At 37.8% G+C, this 12,500-nt stretch overlaps 1 protein-coding gene across 1 annotated transcript in view; it reads left to right on the top strand.

Moving 5' to 3' along the window:
- Positions 1–11,741, top strand: part of shf (Src homology 2 domain containing F) — a 150,056-nt gene extending 138,315 nt beyond the window's left edge. Inside the window, exons 4-6 of the mRNA XM_081371846.1 lie at positions 1,879–2,026; positions 2,105–2,224; positions 9,749–11,741. Of these exons, the coding sequence (XP_081227972.1) occupies positions 1,879–2,026; positions 2,105–2,224; positions 9,749–9,935 (455 nt within the window). The 3' untranslated portion in view covers positions 9,936–11,741. The remainder of the gene's footprint in view (positions 1–1,878; positions 2,027–2,104; positions 2,225–9,748) is intronic.
- The last annotated feature ends 759 nt before the right edge of the window (positions 11,742–12,500 follow it).

The following is a 12,500-nucleotide window of genomic DNA, read 5'->3' as shown; positions in this document are numbered from 1 at the left end:
CACAAGACTCGGTTCTGGAAGAAAAACTACATTCATTTTCTCCATAGGGAAATAGATTTTTAACGATAACTTATAAACCTTTGCAGACAGACCTACTGTGAGCTATGAGGCTGATATTGAAGGCTGTTAATCGATGATATTGAAGCTGACAAACTACATGATTTCAACTTTTTTTTTTTTTTAAATAATCATATTTAACAGCAGAATAAGCAGTGAAAAACTACATTACCCATGATGCTGTGCAGAAAATCCACCAATCAGAGAGTCAAAACAAGCAAAACGTGCCAATATTGTTCTATAGCTCCGCCCACTCCCATGAAGCACTGCGAATGATGCAATCAACGCTCTCCTAATACAGTCCCCCTTTAGTCAATGATTTTATCACTTAAAACTCATCTTTGATCACCAAAATGACATATTTAAAAGTTTTTTTTCCTTCTTCATGCCTTAAAATATCTTGAATATATCTCGACACCCTTGCCTCATTCAAGGTGTGCCTAGTTCACCCTTGCCTAGTTCCCAGTATGCATACGGTTAGAAGACGGCTGTGTCTCATGTGACCTTGTTATTTGCACACGCTGTGACTATACACATCACAACATGTAAATAGGAAAATGTTGGCGTTATTTTGTCACTTATTGGGAGCGGTATGCTAGCTGGAGCCACTTACCTCCAGTGTTTGTGCTAAGCTAGGCTAGCGGTGGGTGCGCCAGACAGAGTTACGGCACGCACGGAGATAAGAAGGGTGTGTGTGGACTTATCTAACTCTGGGGGATACGGGGAATAAGATAAAGTCCCAAAAAGTCGGCGTGTTTCTTTAAATAAGCAACATTTATAAATGAATAGTTTCATATTTCTCCATCGTTACGCTGTTCGCAATGCTTCATGGGATTGTAGTTCTGTCCTGCACTAAAGCCATTAAGTCTGTGTATTTTTGTCTGATTTTTGCTTCAAATCAAGTTGTTGTTATGATTCTCCTGATGGTTGGTTTGGTTATTGAAGACTTTTCCCGTAAATCCGGTAACACTTTACAATAAGGTTCATTAGTTAACATGAACTAAGAATGAATAATACTTCTACAGCATTTATAAATGCATTATTAAAATCAATACATTATTTGTTAACATTAGTTAATGCACTGTGAACTAACATGAACAAACAATGAACAGCTGTATTTTTATTAAAGGGGTGGTTGATTATGATTTGACTTTTCTAACTTTAGTTAGTGTGTAATGTTGCTGTTTGAGCATAAACAACATCTGCAAAGTTACAACGCTCAAAGTTCAGAGCAAAGGGAGAGATTTGCTTTTAAAGAAATCGCTTTTTAAGGACTACAACAAACGGCTGGTAGAGACTACTCATTTACACACCGTTTAAACATAAAAGGCAGAAAAAAAAAGCAGTTTGTGTCATTTTAGTGTGTGTCTGCGTGAGGTAATCGGAGCTGCTAACACGAGCTGTTGAAGCTCCGCCCCCCTGTGCCGGGAGCAGCAGCTCATTTGCATTTAAAGGGACAGACACTAAACGGTGTGTTTTTGCTCACCCTCAAAAAGTGACGACTTTAACATGCTATATAAAAATATCTGTAGAGTATTTTGAGCTTAAACTTCACACACACACTCTGGGGACATCAGAGACTTATTTTACATCTTGTGAAAAGGGCATTATACCACTCCTTTAACTAATATTAACAAATATGAATAAATACAGTAACAAATGTATTGTTCATTGTTAGTTCATGTTAGTTAATACATTAACCAATGTTAACTAATGAACCTTATTTTAAAGTGTTGCCAAAAATCTTTATACGAGAAATAAATGAAAAAAAAAAAAATACTATTGAACTGTATTATAATATTTTCTGTTCTGCTGTTACAGTGCAGTTTGACGGTGTGGAGAAGTCGCGGATGTCTCCCAGTAAAGACCTGAAGTGCCGTCCGCTCCAGCGCCAGGCCAGTAAGATGAGCTCTGTGGACCCGGGCCTGGGCGAGCGCATCGACCCCGAGCTGCCGCTCGAGAGCCAGATGTGAGGATCTCAGGAATATCACGGTTATGAGTTTATGAGTGTGATGATGTGTCTCACACACACGCGTCTTGTTCACAGCTGGTTTCACGGAGCGATCAGCCGGACCGACGCCGAGTCTCTGCTCAGGCTGTGTAAAGAGGCCAGTTACCTCGTGAGGAACAGCGAGACCAGTAAGAACGACTTCTCCCTCTCCCTCAAGTAAGAGACACACACACACACACACACACACACACACACACACACACACACACACACACACACACACACACAAACACACACACACAAACACATTCTTGCACATCTATCTTTATGAGGACATTCATTCATTCATTCAAGCCGCTTACCCTAACCTTACCCATCACAACTAAGTGCCTAACCCGACCCTAAACCGACCCTTGACCTCATTATAACCTTATCCCTAAAACAAAGTCTTGACCCTCAAACAGGCCTTTAAAGGCTCTCAGAGACTGAGGACCGGCCAACATGTCCTCACTTTACTCTCTGTGTCCTCACTCCACTGGTCTAACACTCAAACTGGTCCTCAGAAAGATAGTTGTACAAGTACACACACACACACACACACACACACACACACACAGCAAGACCAGTAAGAACTACTTCTCCCTCTCGCTCAAGGAAGAGTCTCATCGACACACACACACACACACACACACACACACACACACACACACACACACAGCGAGACCAGTAAGAACTACTTCTCCCTCTCGCTCAAGGAAGAGTCTCATCGACACACACACACACACACACACACACACACACACACACACACACCGCTCCGATCTGACATTTAAGACAGCCAGTGTGAGCCTGAAGTGACCCTTGACCTTTAGAGTAGTCATATCAATTTTCAATTTTCATCATACCAGCATTTCTTCCAGTTGTATGAATAACGAATGAATACATTAAATAAATAAATTAATTAATTAAATGAATGAATAACTATTTGAATAATGAATTAATTCATTAAATAAATAAATAAATTAATATGCATTAATGAATAAATAAATAAATAAAATGAATGAACGAATGATTAAATAAATAAATATGAGTGAATGAATGAACAAATCAATTAATTAATAAGTGTATGAATAATGAATGAATAAATAAATAAATATAACTATTTAACAAATGAATAAATAAATATGAATGAAAACTCATAAATTAATGAAAGAATAAAAACTATATGAATAATGAATGAATACATTTAATTAAGTGATTAATTTGAATGAATAAATAAAATGATTAAACGAATGAATACAAACTTAAGAATGAATGAATGAATGAATAAATATGAATGAATGAATGGATGGATGAATGATTAATGAATGAACAAATAATACAGTAAATGAATGATTAAATAAAATTAATGAACAAAATAATTCAATAAACAAATAATATATAAATAAATATGAATAATTCAACTAAAATGTAGCTGGAATTTAAAAAGCATTTCTTGAGTTCTAAATGTTGCGCAACACTGATTATAGTTTATCTGTGCGTTAGATGAATATGTGTAATGCAGAAATGTGTTATTGAGCTGTGGTGTTATGAGTCAGTGATGAACTACTGTAAACGTCACCGTAAAGCCTGAGGTCACACAGCTCAACATCAGCTGTCGATAGAGCTGACCCTGGAGCGTCTTTATCCCCAGTGGAGCGCGCGTGTGTGTGTGTGTGTGTGTCGTGATTCCCTCACTGGTGCTGTGCTAAACCAGACCTGACAGCATGTAGAGACCCGAGACTTCACACACACACACACACACTCCGTCCGCAGAGACTCGTACATGCAAACGATCGTGTCTGCGTCTGATGAAATATTAATGCACACTATCAAACGCTCCTGCAATACTGATGAGGATCTGAACTAGTTTATGAGGAAACCTTCTCTGATTGTTTTATTAAACATTTGCTTCATCTGTTGATCTTCTAAGAGCTAATAAGGCAGTATGAACAAAACCACACACATATATGGGCATATTTTATTTGATTTAAACTGGCTTCAAATGATGAATGATGCTTTAAAGTGCATCTTATGTTTTTTCAGATATTATCTTTCATGTGTGTTTGTGAGTGTAAAAGCTCTGCAAAGTTTCACAGATCAGAGTTCAGATAAATGAGTTTTTGTCTCGTGAACGAAAGAAGAGATTCTGAACTGAAACGAGTCGTCAGTAATTCAGTCTCACTTCCTGCTGTAGGTTTGTAACTCATTTGCATAATGCCCGCCTGTGGTCCTGATTGGCTGAGCAGCGTCTCTTAGCTCCGCCCTCAAACACTGTAGTGTATCTGAGACTGGGAGAGTTTGGTTCGTGTTGTTCATGTGGAGAAGACGCTGTTTTCTGAGATTGATACGGTAAAACCCACGCCATCGATACTGTTCGTATCACTGTGATCAAGAGCTGAGATTCAGATATGCTAATTGCTTTCTGACCAATCAGAGCAGAGCAGCTCTCAGAGAGGCGGGGCTTAGAGAGACTGAATCCTCGATGGAAGCGTTTCAGACACTGAGAGGAAAGAGTGGAGTGGAGATCATGAGGACATTAAAGTGTTTTTGACCTTGGATGAATGTGAAGCTGTTGTAGGAGACCTGCAAAACAAGTAGGACTCTTTAGCATAATAGAAGCACTTTAAAATGCTGTCTAGGTGTGCAGCTCAGGGCGATGGTCTAATCATATTTGTGGCTCAGAGCATAAGTGATATCCAGTCTCATAAAGATCTTAAAAGGTAAAGAGGCTCTAGCGGTGACCGGCTTTATGGACGGAGAAAGACAGAGAATGGCTGAAGGGAGAGATATAAATCTCCTCCGAATGGAGGGAATGGAGGGAGAGTAAAAGTTTATGAATTAGCGGTGCGCTAATGTGCATCTTCACCAGGACCGCGAGCCGGCGAGGGAATGGAGAGCGAAACGCACTCTTTGGGCCTGTAATTTAAACACACATTATAAACCCAGCTCTCATCTGCAGTTTCTGCTCATCTCATGTACAGTAAAACAGGTTATCAGCTTCCACAGAGTTCCCTTCCTATCACATCAATCTGCTCAGCTTTAATTAACATCGCAGCTTTCGCTCTGTATGTTAATGAAGGCTGTATTTCAAAGAAATGTTCCGGGTGAAATGCAAGTAATATGCAATATATATTATATATACATATAGACATATATTGTATATATATATATATATATATATATATATATAATAGCGATTAATCGTTGAATATATATATATATATATTCAGTGCTGGGCAACGATTAATCGTTAATCAAATTAAAAATAGAAGTTTGTTTACACATAATATATATGTGTATATATAATTATTTTGTATATATAAATACACACACATGCATGTATATATTTACACAGTACACACATATATATACAGTATATATATATATATATATATGCTATATCTATATATATATATCTATATATATATATATATATATATATATATATATATATATATATATATATATAGCCTATATATGTAAAAACAAACTTTTATTAATTTGGAGGCAATTAATCGTTGCCCAGCACTGATATATATAGGCTATAGTATACATATCTATATATTTTCTTGAATAAAATATACAAGCTACACATTTCTTTTTGTTAAACTCTCTGGAATTGAAAGTGCATGAATGTAAACACACACACGTGTTTATTTCTGAAACTGACGCCTGAATCACTTTCTGTGGTTTTCGCTGCATGTGAACAGTTCCTAGCTTGTATTGAACCAAGAACAGGCTTTTTAAAGATGGATTTCAAGCAGTGAAGAACAATTGAAAAGTGTAATCTCACGGTTCGGCGAGTGACACGTATGCTGTTAATGAGCCGAACGCTAACAATATATTCACACACACACACACACACACACACACACACACAGAACCGTGAGTCGTATCATGAACCACAGTGAACCTTTCAGATCTATAAAGCGAAATGAATCCTCGGATTAAAAGCAAAGGAATGATTAACGTCTTCTATAACGCCTGAAAGACTCGCTCTTTATCTGCACGGTTTCGCCCGTGATCTTGCTTTATTCCTGTCGCTCGTATGATAAGAGAAAATCAAATCCTTAAGAGGAAGAGAATAGGAATGTTTTCCAGACGTCTCCTCAGGACGGATGTGGGATTGATGGGCTTTTAGATGCTATTCATGTTATTCATATCTAATTCATCATGTTTCATATGATAAGAGCAAAATCAAAACCCTCTGGTGCTCGTAAGTCATTTTTGACCAAAAAATTATTTTTATTTGTATTTTTTTTGAATTTTTTACTTCATTGGAATGATACGAAACTTGGTAAAGGTTTTAAGACTGGCTGTGTGAACACAAAGATTCATACAGGTTATTAAATGGTCCTGAAAAACAGTCACACTTGTTCTCCTCGCGGTCAAAAATGAATTTCCTCTAGTGGAAGCGTTTGGTACTGCGGCCGAACACACTCTCACTGAAAGCTCATTTTTTGAGATTTCAACCTCAAATTTGGAACTCAACTTGTTTTCTTGAAGTTGTAGAGTAAAACGTGATTTTCAAAATATATATTTCATATAAAATTTTAAATAGTATTTTAGTGTATTTTTCATAACAATACATTATGTGTACATAAACTTTTTCCACTCCAGCAATAATCTGCCAAGTGTCGTCTTTGAAAAGAGATCAAACTTCAGTCTGTGCTTTGAAGCATTCAATATTCACCACAGTTTAAGTTGGAAATTACATTTTCAGGTTTATGCTCAAAAAGTGAATAAATGGATTACAGCGTAAACATATTTTAGTATAAAAAAAATCCCCTAAAAATACAAAATATTAAATAAAAAACATTATCAAACTAAAATATAGTACATTCATTTCATTGACAAAAACAAAAACAAAAAACAGAGGGTTAAGAGGAGGACAAGGGGAAGAGAAGAGGTATGTGTGTATGTGTATGTGTGTGTGTGTGTGCTCTCAGGGGTCCCAGTGTTCCTCATCTCTATAATGATGATGAAGAGTCGGGTAATGACAGGCAGCCAATCAGAGGAGTGGAGGAGATGATTTATACTTAATGATCGCAAAGATAATTGCTCTGATTGAAGGATATTCTTGCTTCCTGGTGGACCATCAGGCCTTGCCTCTCATTTGCATAAAGTTCTCAACTTTTTGATGATCTCACAGCTTGCCAATCCCACAATCCCTTGCTCGAGCTTCCGTGGAGAATGAGAAACTCGTGCAGTAAATCTTCAGGCTGAATTTAACATCACGTTTAGGCATTTAGCATCGCCACGTTATCTTCCACTTTTCATCGGCCGGCTCACAGGGAGATCACAGCCGTTACAAATGTAATTAAGTGATAAGTGAGACGTGGACCGGCCTCGTTTAAGATGGACTGGACTGACTCCAGTAATGAGAGAAAGGCTTCGAGACACAGACTTCAGCTTCAGGGTCACTGATGCCAGTTGATGTGATGTGAGTGTTATTAGATGAAGAGCGTCTGCTAAATCCCTCAGTTTGTCTTCCTCTTTTCTGCGGATAACCTTGACTGATGTTCACAGTACAGCTGAATGCTTTTCCTCCGTGTTTTTAATGATATAGTGGAATAATCTCATAAGTGCAATACAAAAATATAGAATAATGCAAAATATTATTACGATTAATTTGATTCAATTTATTAAAATTCATAAGTTATATACATGGATACATTTTTATTTTTATCTTTTTCATCAAACCTGCCCTAAACTTAATAATAGTAAATGATAGTAAATAGTAAATAATAGTTAAGAAATCTTTAAAATGTGACATTTAGTTGTTGTTTTTTTATATTTCTTTCTGATCTGATGGTGTGTGTAAAACAGTTTTGCCACAGACTCGTTCCAGCGTCTAGAACGAACTGAATGCCTTTTCCAGCATCTCCATACTTGGGAAAACGCGGAAAACTACTTTTAAACACGGAATGACGGAATATTTACGTACATATTTACAGCAGGTCTGTTCGTACGGGATTAGTATTTCCTGAGGTCATTTTTCCAGACCTTTTTACTGAAGGTAAAACTCTCCGTAATCTTTCCTGACATTATCCGTAATGATCTCTGAGATGCACATTCAGACGGGACTAAAATCACGGATAAGCTCTGGTAAATATTACGTTACCGCACCTCTCCATGTTACACTAGTCCCATCCGGATAGGGCTTAAAGGATTAGTTCACTTTCAAAAAATTTTTGCTGGTAATTTACTCACCCCGATGTCACCCAAGATATCCATGTCTTTCTTTCTTCAGTCGAAAAGAAATGAAGGTTTTTAAAGGAAAACATTCCAGGATTTTTCTCCACAGAATGGACTTCAATGGCAACCAACTATACCAAAGTTCACAGAAGGTTCAAATGTGCGTCTCAATGCAGCTTCAAAGTCTCGACACGATCCCAGTCCAGAAATAAGAGTCTTATCCAGCGAAACGATCAGTCATTTTCTAAAAAAAATATATATATATACTTTTTAACCACAAATGCCCGTCTTGTACCATCTCTGAGATGTGCCACGTATTACGTCATCACGTTGGAAAGGTCACGAAAAAATTTAAATAATGATAATAATAAATTAAAACAAAGATGTCGGACAATTTTGAAGTTGGAGGAGAAAATGAGATGATATTTTTCGCCCTTCCCTATCTTTCTGAACCGGAGAACACAGACAAATAACTCAGATAGATGACATGACGCGTGACCTTTCCAACGTGATGACGTAATGCGTGGCACATCTCAGAGATGGTACAAGACGGGCGTTTGTGGTTAAAAAGTATAGAATTAAATTTTTTTTTTTTGAAAATGACTGATCGTTTCGCTGGATAAGACTCTTATTTCTGGACTGGGATCGTGTCGAGACTTTGAAGCTGCATTGAGACGCACATTTGAACCTTCTTTGAACATTGGTATAGTTGGTTGCCACTGAAGTCCATTCTGTGGAGAAAAATCCTGGAATGTTTTCCTCAAAAACCTTCATTTCTTTTCGACTGAAGAAAGAAAGACATGGATATCTTGGATGACATCGGGGTGAGTAAATTATCAGCAAAATGTTTTTTTTAAAGTGAACTAATCCTTTAAGGACGAGTAACATTCAGTATCACTAATAAACAGCATTACATCCACAGCTCAGAATATGTCAGACCGGTGTGACGGTTCTCTCTTTTAATCAGCTTTGTGTTCAGAGTTTCTGTGATCCTGCCAGACTTTAAAAGGCTCTCGCGTTCATTAAAGCCTGCGGGTCCAACATCTCACCGACACACGTGACGCGTTTACCAATGAGTCTGACAACTAATCACATGTTGTTCTCTTCCTATTAACCTCCCTCTCTCTCTCTCTCCCTCTCTTTCAATCTCTCTGGCTCTCCTCCTTTATTATCTTTCAATCAAGTCAAGTCACCTTTATTTATAAAGTGCTTTTTACAGTACAGAGTGTTTCAAAGCAGAGATAACAGGAAAATAATGCAACAAAGTTTGTTTCCAGAAGAAAATAGTCCAGCTTCAGGAAGCTCAGTGATGTTTCATTTTTGATTTAGTTCATTTATATATATATATATACAGCCGCTCTGGAGAAAACTGTGATGTCATCGTCCAGCTCAGTTCAGTTCTCATATAATGGAGTCAAAGCCGGAGATCAATAATAATGTTGAATATTAAATGAAAAGTCTCATGTCAATAAGCCTCTTCTTCTGTCTCGTTCCTCACAGGAGCAGTCAAGGGTTCATGCACATGAAGCTGTCCCGGACCAAAGACAACAAGTACGTGTTGGGCCAGAACAGTTGTGTGTTCGACAGCGTTCCCGAGATCATCCACTTCTACTCCAGCCGGAAACTTCCCATCAAAGGAGCCGAACACATGTCTCTGCTTTACCCCGTGGCCATCCGGACTCTATAGTGGACCAGACGGATCTCTAGATCTCCATATAGATCAAGCAGACGTTGATGAACGCGTTTGCAAGACCATCAGCGAACTAAAGTGCTACTGAGATCCCGAAGGCAAACATGGAGAATCCCGATTATCTCACACGAGATCGACCGTATGGAGGAAAAACTTCTTCGTGACTCTCGGTTTGCTCACATTCGTGGATCTTTAGTCTCTGACCTGCACCCACACTTTACAGAACCTTCAACGCCATCGTGAAACTTTCACATTTGGATGTTTATCGTACCGATTCTCAGAAGACGTGAACATTGAAAAGTCGCCGTTCATATCCACCTTATTCCTGCGTGAATTATGGGTGTTACTTCTGTTATGCTGTAAACAATCAGTGAAAGACTCGCTTTATGAATGCAATAATACGCTTTTTAAAAACTGGGTACAATGAGATGACATTATTCGACTCGCATTATTCGAACATCGAACATTAAAAAGACTTAAGGTACTTTCAACAGACCATGAATTACCCCAAAAGCGAGGTTATTTGTATTTATATATAGGCTAATATACATAAAATTAAATTTTATGTAATATACTGTACATAAAAGGACATTTATACAAAGTATACATAAAATGGCCAAAACAATTGCTCAAATATTTTCCTGTGAAAACAAACACGAAAAGAGACGTGAGGATTTGAGGAGAATAACGAGAGATTCTTCGTGCATTCCAGTGAATTATTAAAGGGATATATCGTAATTAAATGGCGAGAACAGACCACAGATGTGCAGTATATGATGTCATGTTTCATACTTTTACAGCGGAATGCAAAAAAAAAAAAATCACGAGGAAAAGAAAGCAGCGACTGAACAGAGCTCATTAATATTCGTGTTATAACATGTCACGTTAAAATACCAAGTGTAACGTTATTCTCATGATGTCTGAAAATAAAAACTGTAAGATGGCCAGCTCATCCAGTCAGACTGACGGATCCGCTTTATTTGCAACCTTATGATTTTTGAAATGACTCGTTTCAGTCTTTCTGAATGGAAGTTCCCCAAACCGGAAGAGTCTCCCATAATTCACAGCGCAGTGAGATCATGTGAGATCAGGAATAATGTGGATATCTGGACGTGAACACACACTGAATCATGCGTTTATGAACCTGAACCTCCTCGTCTAGACTTTCTGTGACGGTATTGTGGTCTCAACTTACAAAGTCAGCTGGGTTTGGTGGAACATCAGTCGTTGAACATGAACATTTCCAGATATTACTGAAATAGAGCACTCAGACATTTCCCATGCAGACCCACAGATGTGAAGAGTGATGCAGACTTCATTCAGTCCCTTAAAATGGGTAATAACAGAACTGTGGAGGAGGAGAGATGGATGGTGCCATTTAAGTGTACTTGGACCGGGCCGCTATGCAGATATAAAGTAGTACACTAGATTTACCGCCTGCAGTAGGTGTGTGTGTGTGTGTGTGAGAGAGAGAGAGTTTCTGAAGCATGAAAACTGACCTTTTAATTTAAAGATTCAAAACGAGTCACTTTATACTAAAGCAGAGTTTAGGATGAGAATGAAATATGCCTGTATTGTCTACCTCAGAAAATCGATTTCATTCGTCCATCCGCCGATCGATAAGGTACAGCGACGTCGCAGAGATCGATTGGTTTGACTCGTCCCATTCTGCCGTCTCAAATGTCCCCCAAATTTTGCCTTTTGCTTTAAGAATAGCTTCTTCTTTAGTTGGTGTGTTGGAGCGTCACTGATATGGAAAGTCACTGTATGCTGTCGTTGCTTTAATGCCTTATACTGTAAATGCATGGTTTAAAAAAAAGAAAACAAGTTGAGAATGTCAAGCTGACCTTCTGCTCTCAATGAATGTTTTGTGGCTGTAATTTATTATGGAGAAAAAAATAATACTATTGCTGATGTGTGTGTGTGTGATGCTCATATAAACTGATACTCTGATTGGAAGACTGTTTGCCATGGGAACCGTTTAGAGCTGTTCAACCAATCAGATCGCAGATCTGCCCTGACCTTTCCTGTGACCTCTGGTTTCTTCATCTGCAGTTTCTTTTCCTCTCATGTCTCTCTGTTAATCCACGATACTCGAGCGATAGTGGTACGGATGAAAAGCTTGTGTGATTGGATTATATTCATTCCTTGTGCTGCTGTGTCTTCAGTGATACAACAAAGACTTTTATTTTGTTTTCTTCATCTTTTCCTCTCGGACACTTTTTGTGATATTTCTGTCCTTAAAGGGACGGTTCACCCCTAAAACTGAGAATTGTCATCACTGACTCACATTAATGTCATTATTAAGTACCCAAAACGTATCATAATCCTAATCTTGCATCTGCTACAAGTAAATTGTGTCTCTAACATGTACAGTATATATATATATATATATATATAGTATATATATATATAGCCTATATATATATACATCTGCTCAAGTGTTTGGGGTCAGTGCAATTTTTAATGTTTCTGAAAGAGTGTCTTCTGTTCAGCAAGGCTTTTATTTGATTAAAAATACAGTTAAAATTGTGAAATATTATTCAAACTTAAGTCAGCTGT

The sequence above is a fragment of the Scardinius erythrophthalmus genome (assembly GCF_964197995.2).
Source record: "Scardinius erythrophthalmus genome assembly, chromosome: 8".
Taxonomy (NCBI): domain Eukaryota; kingdom Metazoa; phylum Chordata; class Actinopteri; order Cypriniformes; family Leuciscidae; genus Scardinius; species Scardinius erythrophthalmus.
The sequence above is the reverse complement of the archived record's forward strand: the minus strand, read 5'-3'. Positions and strand labels throughout refer to the sequence as shown.